Below are 17,631 nucleotides of genomic sequence, written 5' to 3' on the forward strand. Positions count from 1 at the left end.
AACAAGCTGTTACAATCTGTTTGTGGGACAATTTGGCAGCAGTTATATTTTTTTTTTTTTTTTTTTGAGACAGGGTCTCACTCTGCTGCACAGGCTACAGTGCAGTGGCACAATCTTGGCTCACTGCAACCTCTGCCTCCCGGACTCAACTGATTCCCCCACCTCAGCTTCCGGAGTAGGCTGGGACTACAGGCGTGTGCCACCACACCCAGCTAATTTTTTTTTTTTTTTTTTGAGACAGAGTCTCACTCTGTCGCCCAGGCTGGAGTGCAGTGGCACAATCTCGGCTCACTACAACCTCCACCTCCAGGGTTCAAGCAGTTCTCCTGCCTCAGCCTCCTGAGTAGCTGGGATTACAGGCGTGTGCCGCCACACTGGGCTAATTTTTGTATTTTTAGTAGAGACAGGGTTTCACCGTGTTGGTCAGGCTGGTCTTGAATTCCTGACCTCGTGATCTGCCCGTCTTGGCCTCCCAAAGTGCTGGGATTATAGGCATGAGCCACCGCACCCAGCCACCCAGCTAATTTTTGTATTTTTTGTACAGACGGGGTTTCGTCATGTTGCCCAGGCTAGTCTCAAACTCCTGGGGTCAAGTGATCCACCCGCCTCAGCCTCCCAAAGTGCTGGAGTTACAGGTGTGAGCCACCATGCCTGGCCAACATTTTAAATCCATATGTTCTTTGATTAAGCTCACTGCTAGGAACTTATTCTACAAAAATAGTCTTATATAGAAATATAAGTAAAAGATGCATTTGCAGCATTGTTTGAAGATTTTTATGTAGACACACACTTTTAAATATCCACAGGTTAAATAAAAGGTTAGAAACAACTAAACTGTCTACTAGCTAAATAAAATTTTACATCTATGCAATGAAATACAGTACAGCTATGTGGATCTCTATGTGTTGATACTGAAAGAGCTCTGAAGTACATTAATTAAGCTTTTTTAAAAAGGAAGGCATACAAAGTCTGAATAGTGTAAGAGTATTTGTGTAGAAAATGTATTTGCGTGCACATGAAATTTTCTAGGTGTGCAAGGAGGAGGTTTGGAAAACTCTGGCTTTTCATTTTATAATAAGGAATAAGAGAACATTAAAATAAATGCTGCCTATTCTTAAGATAGGTGGGAAAGACACATAAGAGATGTTACAGAAAAAATGCTTATTTAAATATTGCATATTACATATGTTTTATAACTCAAAATTAACCACCATGACAAAAAGTATAGTGTGACTATAAAATATTATTCAGAGAAAGAAACAAACACTGTGAGCTCCTGGTCCTATCTATAGTCTTAGTACCAGGTATCTCTTAGAAACTTAGGAAGTGTTTGGAAAGAAAGAAAAGAGAGAAGAAAGGGAGAAAAGGCAATATAACTGGAAAAGCCCTTATAAAAGATCACTTAATTGGCTTAATATATTCACATCTATGGGTTTTGATGACGTGTATTCTAAGACAACGAATGAAGGTTAGTGGGATTATGAGCCAAGAGAAAAATCTACTGAGAATCCACAGGGATCGAAAAAGTACCAGATTGTCCTCTTTTAATATGAGACTTCAACACACAAAATTATAATGACAGAATTGAAGAAGGCTGAGAAGTCATTTTGTAATACCTGAAAACTGAAAGTTAAGAAATATTTAGGGCCAGGTATGGTGGCTCATACCTATAATCCCAGCATTTTCGGAGGCCAAGGCAGAAGGATCGCTTGAGCCCAGGAATTCAAGACCAGCCTGGCAACATGGTGAGATTTTGTCTCTATGAAAAATTAAAAATTAGCCGGGTGTGGTGGGCATGAGCCTGTACACCCTACTCAGGAGCTACTCAGCTACTACCTACTCCTGAGCTACTCAGGAGGCTCTGGTGGGAGGATCGCTTGAACCCAGGAGGTTGAGGCTGCAGTGAGCCATGTTTGCATCATTGCACCCCAGCCTGTGTGACAGAGTGAGACTCTGTCTTGAAAAAAAAAAAAAAACTAAAGAAATATTTAGGTTGGAATATATTCAGTAAACTCTAGCAGGGACTTCACAGTAGGTAAATATAATTATCTATTGTATTAGGCATTGTTGATATACAGACAAAAGCTTAAGGAGGAAAATGAAAATCTGAGAACTGTGATGACAAAGCCAGGAGATCCTCAGGCATGAGAGAAATTCCTCTGGTGCATTGGAGGAGTTGGTCACAGAGGTAGGTAAAGGTAAATGCTTATTTTATTTGAGCCACAAGTGAAGTGTTACAATGTAGAGGCTGCTCCTTTTTTCTTTACATTTGTTTTGGACAGCAGAAGTTGGCTAGAAGTTGGAGGATTTTTTTTTTTTCTTTTCAACATTAAAACAGTTAAAACAAATTTTTGGCTCTTCAAAAACTTGTCTTAGAACCAAATTTACTACAATGTTCCTAATCCATAAGGCATAGACATACAAATAAATTAAGGGCTTGGTAATAACCTACTTAGAAATACCTGGGCGCAGTGGCTCATGCCTGTAATCCCAGTACTTTGGGAGGCCGAGGCGGGTGGATCACGAGGTCAAGAGATTGAGACCATCCTGGCCAACGTGGTGAAACCTTGTCTCTTCTAAAAAAAATACAAAAATTAGCTGGGCGTGGTGACACACGCCTGTAATCACAGCTACTCGGGAGGCTGAGGCAGGAGAATTGCTTAAACCCAGGAGGCAGAGGTTGCAGTGAGCCAAGATCGCACAACTGCACCCCAGCCTGGGCAACAGAGCAAGACTCCGTCTCAAAAAAAAAAAAAAAAAAAAAAAAAAACCTGAAGAGAGTAGTTATGAATAGACTGCTGTTAATCTGAGAAAATGTTAATGTTTTACAAGCACTTGTCCTGGCCCCAGTGTATGATAACTTATGTGATTTGCAATGTGTAATTTATTTCCTTATCTATAAAATAATGAAAATACTATCTGCCACAGAGTTATTTAGAAAATTAATAATAATGCATCAGAAAGGATGCAGCACAATATCTGGCACCAGTTTTCATTTTCTATGTCTAGTTTTAAATAACAAACAAAAATACCTTTGACAATACCATTGTTGAAGATAACAAAATACACGGAAAAGAGATGATTAAACTGCTAAAAATCAAGATTTATGAGAAAGTTAACCGTTGATGATAGAAAAAGATAAGCTATGTGGAGCCATGTGCTCCTTGATTCAAATCTATGCTTCCTCCTCTGTCTTAGCTTCTTTGTTTGTAAAATTATAATAGTCCCTACCTCCTAGTATTGTCATACGTTATACATGAGATAAAATATGTAAAGAAACTATTACTTCATTCCATAAATGGTAGCTACTATTAATAACAATGACCAAAAGTATTTCTTCCCCAGAGAAGATTGAAACATGTTTTAGTAATTGCCTCTCAAATTATGAAAACTCACGTTAAAAACAGTGACCAGTTGATTTTAATCAGTACATAGCAGGAAAGAGACTTAAGATGTAACCCAGGAGATTTTATTTTCATATAGTAAGTTGTTAGAACATAAAATAGGTTTTTAAGGGTAATTAAGAAAATTCTGGCTGGGGGCCGGGTGCAGTGGCTCACGCCTGTAATCCCAGCACTTTGGGAGACTGAGGTGGGTGGATCACGAGGTCAGAAGATCGAGACCATCCTGGCTAACATGGTGAAACCCCGTCTCTACTAAAAATACAAAAAATTAGCCGGGTGTGGTGGTGGGCACCTGTAATCCCAGCTACTCGGGAGGCTGAGGCAGGAGAATGGCATGAACCCGGGAAGCGGAGCTTGCAGTGAGCCGAGATCGCACTACTGGACTCCAGCCTGGGTGACAGAGCAAGACTGTCTCAAAAATAAATAAATAAATAAATAAAAGAAAAAGAAAAAAAAAAAGAAAATTCTGGCCAGGTGTGGTGGCTCATGCCTGTAATCCTAGCACTCTGGGAGGCCCAGGCAGGTGGATCATTTGAGGTCAGGAGTTCAAGATCAGCCTGGCCAATATGGTGAAATCCCATCTCAACTAAAAATACAAAAAATTAGCTGGGTGTGGTGCCGTGCGCCTGTAATCCCAAGCTCCTCAGGAGAAAGAGGCAGGAGAATCACTTGAATCCAGAAGGCAGAGGTTGCAGTGAGCTGAAATTGCACCACTGCACTCCAGCCTGGGTGACAGAGTGAGACTCTGTATCAAAAAGAAAAAAAAAAAAAAGAAAATTCTGTCTTTAGAAGTCTGCAAAAAGAAGAAACATTCTCCTTTGCTATGACTTAGCTGTTGTTTCTCACTAAGGAACTTATACACAAAAACTGCTAAATTCTACATATTTGCCAGATGCATTAGTCCATTTTCACACTGCTGAAAAAGACATACCCAAGGCTGGGCATGGTGGCTCACATCTGTAATCCCAGCACTTTGAGAGGCTGAGCTGGTGGATCACCTGAGGTCAGGAGTTCGAGATCAGCCTGGCCAACATGATGAAACCCCGTCTCTACTACAAATACAAAAAATTAGCCGGGCGTAGTGGCAGGCGCTTGTAATCCCAGCTACTTGGGAGTCTGAGGCAGGAGAATCCCTTGAACCCAGGAGATGGAGGTTGCACTGAGCCGAGATCATGCCATTGCACTCCAGCCTCGGCAACAAGAGCAAAACTCCATCTCAAAAAAAAAGACATACCCGAGACTGGGAAGCAAAAGAGGCTGAACTCAACTTACAGTTCCATATGGCTAGGGAGGCCTCAGAATCATGGTGGGAGGCAAAAGGCACTTCTTACATGGTGGCAGCAAGAGAAAAATCAGACGAAGCAAATGCAGAAACCCCTGATAAACCCATCAGTTCTCGTGAGACTTATCACTATCACGAGAATAGCATGGGAAAGACCGGCCCCCATGATTCAATTACTTCCCCCTGGGTCCCTCCCACAACATATGGGAATTCTGGGAGATATGATTCAAGTTGAGATTTGGGTGGGGACACAGCCAAACCATATCCCCAGACAACCAAGTTAAGAATCTTGCATAAGTTTTTAAGAAAGTTCTAATGATTTATTATGAATGTTGACAATTTCTTAATTAACAATGTAAGTTTTATCTAGGCATCTGAAGGATAAAACTTATTATTTTTTTTCTTTTTTGAGATGGAGTCTCACTCTGTCACCCAGGCTGGAGTGCAGTGGCGCGATCTCACCTCACTGCAACCTCTGCCTCCTGGGTTCAAGTGATTCTCCTGCCTCAGCCTCCTGAGTAGCTGGGATTATGGGCACACGCCACCACGCCCGGCTAATTTTTGTATTTTTAGTAGAGACACGTTTCTCTATGTTGGTCAGGCTGGTCTCGAACTCCTGACCTTGTGATCTGCCTGCCTCAGCCTCCCAAGTGCTGGGATTACAGGTGTAAGCCACCACACCTGGCCAGGATAATACTTATTAAATGACTACAAGTTGAGTACCACATACCTTCAGTCAAAAAAAAAAAAAAAGATAAATCAATATAAATTATCCAGTCTGAAGAACAAAGATTGAAAAATTTTAAAATATCCTCAGAGAAAAAAAAAAAGACTAATGTTTTCCTACCTACAACAAAAGAGTCTATACTGATAAATGATTATAAATCAAAGTAATAGTGATTCAATTTGTCTATGAAATTTAGTCTCAATGGTTTATGATTATTTTTTCATTTATTTATTTGTTCATCCAATAGTTATTACTTGGCACAGAATAAAATAAAATGGATTTGAGAAACAATCCCTTATCTTAAAGAAGTTTATGCTTAAGTGGGATAACAGGAAAGTAAACCAAATTTTTTTTTTTTTTTTTTTGAGATGGAGTCTTGCTCTGTCGCCCAGGCTGGAGTGCAGTGGTGCGATTTCGACTCACTGCAAGCTCGGCCTCCCGGGTTCACGCCATTCTCCTGCCTCAGCCTCCTGAGTAGCTGGGACTACAGGCGCCCGCCACCACGTCCAACTAATTTTTTGTATTTTTAGTAGAGACAGGGTTTCACCGTTTTAGCCAGGATGGTCTCGATCTCCTGACCTTGTGATCCACCCGCCTGGGCCTCCCAAAGTGCTGGGATTACAGGTGTGAGCCACCACGCCCGGCCCCAAAATTTTAAATACACATCAAACATTAAGTTATATGGTGATTCTCCTCTCATATTCTGACAGCTACAGGATAGCTGGAACGAAAAACAATTCTTACCTTTTGTCGGAGGTAATTCCTTTCCAGTGTAAGAATGTAACTTTACCTTCTTCTTCCCTCTTTTAGATTCAAATATGTCATCTATTTTCAATACAAGCTGAAAAAAGACCAGAAAAATACAAATTAAGACCAACACCCAAAAGTTTCACAGTTTGATGACATTAATCTATTAGGGATTCTTATTCATAGAAAAGAACTATTTTATAAATAGAAACCTTTACCTTTTTGAATTTTGGATTTAAAATGATGATCTTTAATTAGATGATATGTTGTTCTAATACCAAGTTCACATAACATGGGGAAGGAAAGCAGGAAAGGATATTGGATGAACCCAGCACAGGCTTTTAGATTCCTTGTCACTCCATGTCACAACATGCAGGAAATGTGGCTATTGCCCTTTGTATAGTGATCAAGCCTTTACTATTAAACTCAAGTTTTCACTTGCCTGGAGTAGGAAGTGGAACACTCATTTATCTGAAAGGCAGGGTGAGGTATAGTTATTTCTGCACCCAGAAATTCTTCCCAAGGAGCAGATAAACATACTTAGAAAGCTTTTGTCAAAGGGAATATTCTAAGAGTACTAACATTATAATTTATTTTAGAAATATGTCACAAAATTAGGAGAGCCAAATATACTCAAATACAAAAACTATGTTTTTTCTTCCACTCATCAATCTATTTCTCAAGCAAGTAAAATCCAGACTATTTATTTTTAAATTGTTCTATAATTGCTTCTCTCCATTTCATAAGTATTATTCATTAGAAATTTTTCTTTGCTGCTGGGAGAGATGTGTGTGTGTGTAAGAGAAACAGACAGGAGACACACACAGAATGCGGTAAAAAGGAAAGATTCAGAGCTGATCAACAGGTACTTTTAAAAGGAGGAATTGATCAGTTTTTCTACAAATACTTTTCTTTTTTCTTAAAATTCCAAGCTTTTCTTAAGTATTAGTCCTGATTTAACATACTTAATGCCTAGAATTACAATTGTTAGGAACATTATATATGATAACAACCAATAAAGTTGCCTGAGAAAAACGCTCTTGTATTCTTTGTCCTTGTTTCTCTAGCCATCCTGACAATTGACAGGCAGTGAATCAGTCCAGTGCAAACCACTGTCCCCTGCCAACCACCCACCCCCCAAAAAACATGCAAGAAACATATGCTTCCAAAACACAGATTATTACCACATTTTTGGATGAGTTTGTGCTCTTAAAGATTTTTATCGCTGCAATTCAAGTGAAAAATTGCCAATGTTCTTAAATATTACTATTACAAAAAACAAATAAGAGAATCTAAAATAAAAAAGTACTAAGGGCTACAGGAAAGATGTATGGAAATAAATATATATTTGGGTTACATAATGACCCAAAATAGCATAATTATTAATTTGCATTTGAAAAGTAGAATCAAAAGTATATTCAAGTATAAAGGAAAGATAACTGTTCTAAAACTATGCAATAAAGTGATAAATTTAAATTTCTGTCATGAGCTAGGAAGAAGAGCCTTCTAGTTACAAGAAGTACTGTAGAATATTCTTCCTAAGAAATGATGGAAATCATACTGCTGTACACACAACACAAACAATAAAGGTAGTAGGAAATGTACTCTAGCAAACAATCCCACACAGGCTTCCACAGCAGGGAAGGAAAGGAAGAGTGGGGAAGAGGCAAATGGACTAGATCAGTGAGGTGAAACTGTGAAGCAGTTTCCCTTTCAGGGACAGCTGGAGGCATTAAAGGGGAAATAAATGAAAATGGACTTTCTTATAGAATGTTGTTCTAGAAGATACTCCCAAGCCAAAATTTGTATTGCATAAGGGACATCCTAAAAAGATTCAATCCAAGGAGGGTCACAGGTAGAAATGCTGTCATGGCTTGTTCCTGCCTGACAATTAAGAATTCATAATCATTTTTTTCTCCTCACTTCTCCAAAAACCTTCAGAAAAAATATTAGAAAGGGAAAAGTTAGATCCTATCACCTACAATCAGATACAGAACAAGTTTTGAGTACTTGAGATCCATAATACATAAAACATTGAGTAATGAAATCGAAAGCACTGTAAAGCCTCCCTGGGTCTCATTAAACTCTATAATCCATAATTCCTAAATATTTATTAATGCCATTATAAGAACCACATCTTAAATGCAATCCCTTAAGGTGTTTGCATTCTTCTCCCTATTAACACACAATTTGTTGTTGCTGGGCCATGTGGGAGGCTGCTTTGTTGTGCCAACATGATCTACCAGAGGGCGCAGCTACTGCAAGATGCCTGGCAGTTCTTTAAGACTCTTTTAAAAAAAATATTCCTCATCATGCACAGAAAGATAAACAGTTACATTTTTTTTTTCACTAAGAGAGATCAGTTTAGCTTTAAAAAACCTCTATGTCTTTAACTTTTCACATAGTAAAGAGGAAGGGGCAGAAAACTGCTAAGAATTAAAACTGTGGAATAGAATATTTCCCAAGGAACAAATCAACAGTTACTAACCCAAGAAACAGATGTGACTTTTGTTTAATGTTAAAATCAGGTACAAAAATTACATGTTAAATGAACACATATAGCTAATTCAGATGGGATTAAAGAAGGAATAATATTTAAGTGATCTGATTTCTTCATTACAGCAGAGTATGTGCATAGTATTTTGACAATCCTGAAAACACCCTGCATTACAGAAGAACAAAGTAACAGAGAAAGTTTAAAATTTTTTCATATAATTTCTTAAGTGTTTCTCCCAAAAGAAAATGTCTATTAGTCAGGTGCAGTGGCTCACACCTGCAGTCCCGGAACTCTGGGGGCCAAGGCAAGAGGATTGCTTGAGGCCAGGAGTTCAAGACCAGCCTGGGCAATATAGCAAGACTCTGTCTCTACAAAATAAGTAAATAAATAAGAAAAAAAATATATATGTCTGCCTGCAAGTAATCTCAATTTCTTCATTTTGGTTGCAATGCTTCTAGTAGAGATGATGTACAGACTTACTGCCTTTTCTCTCTTGAGGGAGAAGTCATTTATTTATTATGATTGCTGATAATTTCCATTCCCAAGTAATAGATTTGTTTTTTTCTTTGGAAATTTTTGCCCCAAATAAATGGCATATACTTTTTCGTTACTGAAAATCTGTAAACTCAAGCACAAAACTGAACTCACTTTGGCAATCATATGAATGAGTGAATTAGAACAACACTGAAGCCATCCTGAGAGAACGCCCTTTTATATAAGATTCTGGTGCTTCCTTGAAATAGGCAAACGATTTTAATGAGAGCTAAAGTAACTGAAGTGAAGTCCCCATCTAAATCAATTTAAAAATCCATAACGAAACTCTGGCAAAAGCCATTCGTGCACTTCTCTAGCATGAGCAAAAATTTAAAACATAACACTGCCTTCTAAGTCTTCTAATCCCAGTAGGTCAGTTCTAACCTATTATTCATTTTGGTCTAAAGTTTACTTATTCTCATTCATGGAAATGCTGAAGTAAGAGTCAAAGAATGAAAGCACTGGAGTCTTTACCCTTGGAAGATTTTTCCTTTTCGTGTTTGCAACTTCACCAGCTCGGAAAAGCTTCCATTCCGTTAAAGTGACCGGCAAAGTTGTATCTTTTGTAAGCTTTGCCCGCAAATAAGCTTGTGAGTTCTTTACTTCCATAGTCTTCCGGTGAAGGAACTGAGGTTTGGGAGGGAGCTAAAACAGGAGAAGATGTACTGGTAAGATCACCTAGTTTTGCTGTTGTTGCGCGTCTGTTTGTTTGAGATGGCGTCTTGCTCTGTCGCCCAGGCTGGAATGCAGTGGCACGATCATGGCCCATTGCAGCCTTGATCGCCTGAGCTCAAGTGATCCCCCCACCTCAGCCCCTTGAGCAGCTGGGACTACAGGCACATGTCACCACATCCGACTAATTTTTTCTTTTTTTTGGTAGAGATGAGGTTTTGCCAGGTTGCCCAGGCTGGTCTCAAACTCCTGGGCTCAAGCAATCCTCCCACCTCAGCCTCCCAAAGTTCTGGGATTACAGGTGTGAGCCACTGCACCCGGCCAGCATCATCTAGTTAATGCCTGTATTATCATACAAAGTCAAAGCGATTCCAGAAACGTATTTATCCTATATTTCATTTAAAATCATTTCAAATGAAGATAACATAATTTCTTTCTCACCATTTATAAAGAAGATTCTCAGGTTTCTAATCCAAAGTTCCACTACACGGTAATCAAATTCCCAGAAAACAATGGCTCACAGTTTTCATGAACTCTAGGGAGCCTTTGCTTCTAGGCGTCTCACATACTTTCAGGGACTAGGAAGGTAATTTAATGGCCATAGGTTGATGTAGGCTAATAGGGGGAGTGGGAACTATAGTAAACTGAAAAGTTCATGGCTGTCTAAAGGCATATATATTCAATTATTTTTGAAGTGTTAAAACAACAACCAAAAAAAAAAAAAGCTGTATGTTATCCCAAAAAACAAAACAAAAATTTAAAAAACCGCCACCAACATTAAAACTTACATTTCAGTGCCTCTTAGTTCTGGACCCAGTTAAATCCCCTTAATCTTTTTGTAGATACTATGAATAAGATTCTAATGTTTTCTTCAATTCATTATCTGGTTATACCTTGGGTGCTTTAAAAGCACTTTTAGCGGGTGGTAGCTTCCATGCTGAAGGGGATCTCCACATAGGTAAAGGCTGCACTGGAATATCTTCATATGGATTTTCTTTGGTGGGATCTTAAAAAATAATTTAAAAAAATGTTTACATGAACATAATTAAATGCAAAGATAACCACAGCTGGCAAAAGAAAGAAAAAGCTAACTATGTTCAGCTTTCTTATTCTACATTGCTGTAGGGATGTGGGTTTCCAGATCAACAGCAATTTAAGCTTATGGGTTCAACAGAGCTAAAAGAATTCTCAAAATAATATATTATAAACATGTACTTGTAAGCTGAGCAGTCTATCACATTAGTTGTAAAATTCATTAGAGAATAAAATAATTTATACACCAAAGGTTTCCATGCTAAAGAGAAAAACCTAGAGCAATATATGCTTGATTATAGAAGAAAATCCATCCTACAATTAAGGGCTTCACCAAATACATAATCATTAAATTTAACTGCAAAGTTGTCAACACCTACATATGATATCTTCATAGATATTGTCCTCAGACTGTGTGTAATAAAGTGCTGACCCAGAATTTCTTCCAAGTTCTTCACGAATTGTCTGTGTGTTCCGATTTCGAAAGTGCTGAATATCCTCAAATTCAAAGGATTTCCTTAAAAAAGGAGATATATTTTAAAGTTATATCTTTCAAAACTCTAATCTTTATTTTTTAAAATTTTTATTTATTTGTTTGTTTGTTTTATTATTATTTTTTGAGACAGAATCTCAGTCTGTTGCATAGGCTAGAGTTCAGTGGCACAATCTTGGCTCACTGAAACCTCTGCCTCCCAGGTTCAAGCGATTCTACATTGCTGTAGGGATGTTGCGCCTGGGATTACAGGCACGTGCCACCATGCCCAGCTCTTTTTTGTGTTTTAGTAGAGATGAGGTTTCACCATGACCACCAGGCTGGTCTTGAACTCCTGACTTCAGGTGATCTGCCTGCCTCGGCCTCCCAAAGTGCTAGGATTACAGAAAATTCTAATCTTCTTTAAATTGGTATGGGAGACAGAAATAAATAAGTACAGAACTAGTGTGCAAAATTACAAAGGTGTTTTATCAGAGATCTAAGAATAATGAAGTAGGCTGTGCCTTACGAACACCATGAGAAAATTGGATGCTTGTAGCCAATCACATTCATGTTCTTCATTGGGTTCCTTTATTAAGTTCACTTTGTAAGGAAAAGTGGGGCTGAGGCCAGCATGCCCTAAATGAAGTGGAAGAATGTTACTGCTTCCCTACAGATTTTTTTTGAACTTAATTTTTATTTTATTTTATTTTAGAGGCAGGGCCTCATTCTGCTGCCCAGGCTGGAGTGCAGTGAAATGATCATGGCTCACTGTAGCCTGAGCTTTTGGGCTCAAGTAATACTCGCAAGTAGGTAGGACGACAGGAACACATCACTACACCTGGCTAATTTTTTCTTTTTTCTTTTTTTTTTATAGAGACAGGGTCTCACTATGTTGTCCTGTTTAGTGTTTGGCTGGTCTTGAACTCCTGGCCACAAGTGATCCTCCTGCCCCAGCCACCCAAAGTGCTGGGATTGAGCCACCACACCCAGCTCCTATAGATTAATTTTGTTTTTTTCTTTTTGTTTTCTTTTTTTTTGAGACTGAGTCTTGCTCTGTCAGCCAGGCTGAAGTGCAGTGTCACGATCTCAGCTCACTGCAAGCTCAGCCTCCCAGGTTCAAGCGTTTCTTCTGCCTCAGCATCCCATATAGCTGGGACTACAGGTGCACACCACCACGCCCAGCTAATTTTGTATTTTTAGTAGAGACAGGGTTTCACCATGTTGGCCAGGCTGGTCTTGAACTCCTGACCCCAAGTGATCTACCAGCCTCAGCCTCCCAAAGTGCTGGGATTACAGGAGTGAGCTACCGCGCCTGGCGCTGGCCCAGATTCTTAAAGATATATTAATAAAATGGAAGGTGTTCTGATGCTCTTATGTCAACAGATTATCTTAGCTATTACTACATTTCTACTTTTTTGACTTCTTATTTTCCTTCCACATTAATCAACACCTGCATGTTCAAAGCAGGGGCATCACCTAAGCTGGGAAATGGAAACTGGTTTGAAAAGGAAAAAGAAGCTCAATAATCCTGTAAGGAAAATACCTACAAGTCTTTATCTGTAGGATAAAAACATACCTTTTAGATCTTCCTCTGATTTTTCCACCATATTTCTTTGGTTCAGGTTCCTGAGAAGAGGCCAAAGAAGATTGTGCACAAGAGTTATTTTCACAGTATTTTTTGTCACAGTTTCTTTCTTTATACGGCGTAACACCAGATTCGGATAAATATCTGAACGTCCTACGAGGTTTTGGCAAAGGATTTATGGAAGGTCCACATTCTTGCCCCTCAGGTTCAGAGTAAAGATTTTCTAAGCTCTTGGTTATTCCGTATGAACTATCCAGAACTCTGAAGTTCAGTTCTTTTTCTGAAGAGTCACAACGTTCTAAAGCCAAATTTAAGAGTTTATCTGGGGGAAGTGCTTCTATTTTCTTCCACAGTATTTGTGAGGTATAGAAGTTTCCTGGAGGTAATGAAGTCTCTGGATCTAAGACATCTTCTTTACAGCTTTCAATTTCTTTGACCCGAGAACATACCCAGTTGGATTCTGATTCATTTTTAAAGAAGTGTGTATTGTCATATTCATGTTTCTTATTTTCATTCTCACTTTGATCATGGCTTTTGGTATTTTCATTTATATCTAGACCCACATTTTCACGGCTGGTTACATCCAAGTTTTTGCTCTTTCTCTCAGCTATAGGATTTTTCTTAAGACAGATCTCTTGGTGACAGTTATATCTCACTCCAAAGTCCTTTGGACACCACTTTTCTGGATTAGATATACCATTAGCCCTTCCTTCCCATTGAGAAATTTTTTGTTTGATGTTTTTGCAGTGGCTTCTTGACAGTGTCTGAACAGTAGTACGAGAAAAACCAACATCCATGTTCCCAACTGGGTGAATGACAAGTGATGAATCTTACAAAGGTTCCATTACAAGTAAATGTGAAATATTGTATTCTTTATCCTGTCAGAATCCAAATGATTCCAGTATTTTCCCTTCATGTTTAACTTGTAAATCTCTTTGTAAAAAGAAAATTTTGATCAGTGATCCTTGTTGAAAATGGCTACAACCTGATCTTGAATAATCCTGTTAAAATGACACAAAAATATGTTAACACATTTTATAATTTCCTAATTTAAAACTCCACTAAAACATTGCCCACCTATCCCTACATAATTCACATACATTGCATATGTAAAAACATACCTGTCATCTATTAAGTAATTCAACTACATAAAGGCACTCCTAAGATGGTGAGATAATAATACTAACAAAACATTATTTGTGGTATTTTTCAAATTGTCAGCTTTAATGTTCTGCCATATTTAATTTCCTAAAGTTAGGCAGAATGAGGTTTTAGAAGAGATTATACATAGCAGTATACAATATTTTTGTAATAAATTAATTCTTTTTTTTTTTTTTGAGACAGGGTCTCGCTCTGTCACTAAGTCTGGAGTGCAGTGGTGGTGATCTTGGCTCACTGCAACCTCTGCCTCCTGGGTTCAAGTGATCTTCCACCTCAGCCTCCTGAGTAGCTGTGACTACAGGTACATGCCACCACACCCGACTAAGTTTTTGTATTTTTCGTAGAGACGGAATTTCTCCATGTTGCCCAGGCTGGTCTTGAACTTCCTGAGTTCAAGCAATCCACCCCCTTGGCCTCCAAAAGTGCTGGGATTACAGGCATGAGGTACCGCACCCAGGCATAAATTAATTCTTTATGAAACCTTCTCTTAATGAAACAAGGAGCATATATAGACACAGAATTACATCTCAAAACCCCCCCAAAATTTATATGTCCACAGCAAGAGCCAGTTAGCATGGAAACACACCAAGAGTCAACTTTCTCCTCCTGTCCTACGTTGATTAATAATATCAGCCCATCACAAAGCCTATTTCAACTTTACTATTAGCAGCACAGGATTCCATATACACTAAAGACAACTCAAGGTGCCCATTAACTATCAGTTGCCTTAAAATGTAATAACCTATTTGACGACTGGACTTCCCACATCTATGCTACCACACCCTTGACCCAAATCAATACAAATACTTACAGCCACTGTCACATTCCTTCCTTTCACACAGAGGCTTCATTCAGGCCCATAAACTGTTTCCTTATATGTAAGCTTCAGCGGAAAACTTTTCCTACCAACTGAGTAAAGACCTGATCTCAAGTTCTACTGTATACTTGTTAAAAATAGCAGTTGATTCAAAACTTCCTGAGGCAGGGATCATCCTTCCTTGAGCTTTGTCTGTGTGGCCTTGATTAACAGGCAGGAAAATATCTTAGCCCAGCTCTGTCAGTATAGCTGACCAAAACTGTTATATACAGAAAGCACACAAAAATGTTATTCTTGGCAGAGCAACTGCTAACTAAGAATTCCATCAACTTTTATTTAAACCATTCCTACGTACAAATTTCTGGGAAAACCAGCTTTGCCAGCAAATAAACTTTGGTGATAGTCTGATGCAAAAAAAAAAAAAAAAAAAAAAAAAAATCCAAAAAACTTTAAGAAATTAAGCTCATGTGGATGAAAAAAAATAACTATACCCAAAGCCCAAAGCACCAAAACTGTTGCACAGAACTCTTGATAAAAAACTAATGCATACAATTTAAAGATCTAATCTGCTACTGTTGATTATTAAAACTGAAAATTCTTTTCTTGCTTCTGGTATTTATAAGGAATTCCTAGGATTTTAGGGTGTCTTTGAGACTCAGGTTTTCTTCACTATAGACAAGACAGGACTTTTTTCTCCAGCTCCTGGGAAGCCCCTAGAGGTTTTTGGTGGTCCTTGTTAACCCTTTCTTTATTTTTCTCTGGTTAATGTGTCTTAAGTGTGAATGGCTCAAATTGAGAGAAAAAAATGAAAATTGTCGGGGCTAAAAAAAAAATTTTAACTTGAAAATTACTAGCAACATGGCTGGGTGTGGTGGCTCATACTTGTCATCCCAGGACTTTAGGATGCTGAGGCAGGAGCATCACTTGAGGCCAGGAGTTTGCGACCAGCCTGGGCAATATAGTGAGACTTCATCTCTACTAAATAAATAAATAAATAAATAAATAAATAAATAAATAAATAAAATTAGCTGTGCATGGTGGCATGTACCTGTAGTCCCAGCTACAAGCTGGGAGGCTGAGGCAGGAGGACTGCTTGAGCCCAGATGTTGGAAGCTGCAGTAAGTTATGATCACAGCATTGCAATTTAGCCTGGGTGATGGAGCGAGACCCCAACTCAAAAAAAAAAAAAAAAGGTAAAAGTCAAATGACTGGCAACAAATGGCTAAATCTACGGAATTCACACACAAATATAAATGATGTGTACTGATGGTGTTTCAGTTGAACAGAGTAGCACAGCAGGGTAAGACTCTCCTAAAATATGTAGGTATTTACTTTCTCCTAAATGTATGCTTTAATACATGATAGGTTTCGAAAAATGAACTATTTCAAAAATAAAAGCACTTTAATGAATTTTAACTAGATCTATGACTGTTACTGATAACACAGAAAATCTTTCTTAGAGCTGATTTCACAGTTCCAATTTTTGCCAAATTAACTTACACCCTTTATAATGTGGCTTGCGTGTTCTCACATACAGGTCGTGATTTTGTCCCGTCTAAAAATAAGAGTTGCTCACTTCAGTTGTTTTCTTACAGAAACCTCACATCTGTCCCTTTAACCTAATTATATTCTGAGCCACCTTGCTCCTCAGCGCCTCCTCTCCCTTGGCTCTCCTAGCCTGCAAGATATTATTCATCCCATTCCTCATCTTCCCAGTTTCTTGCCTTAACCTCCATTATTGGTGGACATCCTAACTCCTAAGTGCTGGCCCAACTTTCAAATCCTAGATCTCTCCCAAGATTTGTCTTTTGAAAACTTCCTAAAGCCAACTTATTTGTATACTTGTCCTAGAGACTGCTTTCTCAAGCTTGCTTTAACAGTTCTAACAGAAACAGAGGTTGAGAAAATCTAACAGTTTCAACAATTTTAAAAATCATTTTGTCTTTTCTTTTAACAGCACGAAATGAGTCAGAGACTTTTCCAGCTATTAAAAACTATTGAAGTCAGGTAGGATTCACAAAAAGAGAAGGTAGAGCACACATAACCACAATGGACAATCTCAACAAAAGAAACAACAGCGGTCATTCAGTTCCTCACCTGAACAATAGAAGTATAAACATAAAAACTCAAGCATGATTTTTTTCTTTTATGAGATGAAGTTTTGCTCTTGTTGCCCAGGCTGGAGTGCAATGGTGCAACCTCGGCTCACTGCAACCTCCGCCTCCCAGGTTCAAACAATTCTCCCGCCTCAGCCTCCTGAGTAGCTGGGATTACAGGTGCCCATCACCACACCCAGCTAGTTTTTTATGTTTTTAGTAGAGACAGGGTTTCACCATGTTGGCCAGGCTGGTTTCGAACTCCTGACCTCAGGTGATCCACCCGCCTTAGCCTCCCAAAGTGCTGGGATTACAAGCGTGAGCCACTGCGCCTGGCCAAGCATGATTTTTAGAAGCATAATCAAACAGCATACTTGGAGATGACTCTTAATCATGTCCCTTTCTTTTTATTTTCTATTGCTCTTCTGTGTATTTATTTTCATCCAAGAAATATACCAACTGTAGTTTATCAGCTTAAAATATAATTTATAACATAACCTATCATATATAGAATTCTGTGTTTTTAACATATTAAGAGAAACCAATCTGAATTCACTCCAGTAAATTAAATTCTCTTTGAGAAAGAGGAAACTGATGTTCTA

General features: G+C 38.5%; 1 protein-coding gene across 11 annotated transcripts in view; it reads right to left on the reverse strand.

The window, feature by feature from the left end:
• The window catches only part of DENND2C (DENN domain containing 2C), an 87,262-nt gene that overhangs the window by 29,373 nt on the left and 40,258 nt on the right, over nucleotides 1–17,631 (reverse strand). For 9 of the 11 annotated variants that reach the window (XM_063695726.1, XM_019020752.4, XM_055356191.2 and 6 more), the window contains 5 exons: nucleotides 12,947–13,956; nucleotides 11,276–11,412; nucleotides 10,757–10,869; nucleotides 9,666–9,836; nucleotides 6,158–6,254 (listed from right to left, as the gene is read on the reverse strand). In XM_063695726.1, the coding sequence (XP_063551796.1) occupies nucleotides 6,158–6,254; nucleotides 9,666–9,836; nucleotides 10,757–10,869; nucleotides 11,276–11,412; nucleotides 12,947–13,752 (1,324 nt within the window). In that variant the 5' untranslated portion in view covers nucleotides 13,753–13,956. The remainder of the gene's footprint in view (nucleotides 1–6,157; nucleotides 6,255–9,665; nucleotides 9,837–10,756; nucleotides 10,870–11,275; nucleotides 11,413–12,946; nucleotides 13,957–17,631) is intronic. The other 2 variants (XM_055356237.2, XM_055356228.2) reach the window with 1 other exon arrangement.

Source organism: Gorilla gorilla, chromosome 1 (assembly GCF_029281585.2).
Source record: "Gorilla gorilla gorilla isolate KB3781 chromosome 1, NHGRI_mGorGor1-v2.1_pri, whole genome shotgun sequence".
Lineage (NCBI taxonomy): Eukaryota > Metazoa > Chordata > Mammalia > Primates > Hominidae > Gorilla > Gorilla gorilla.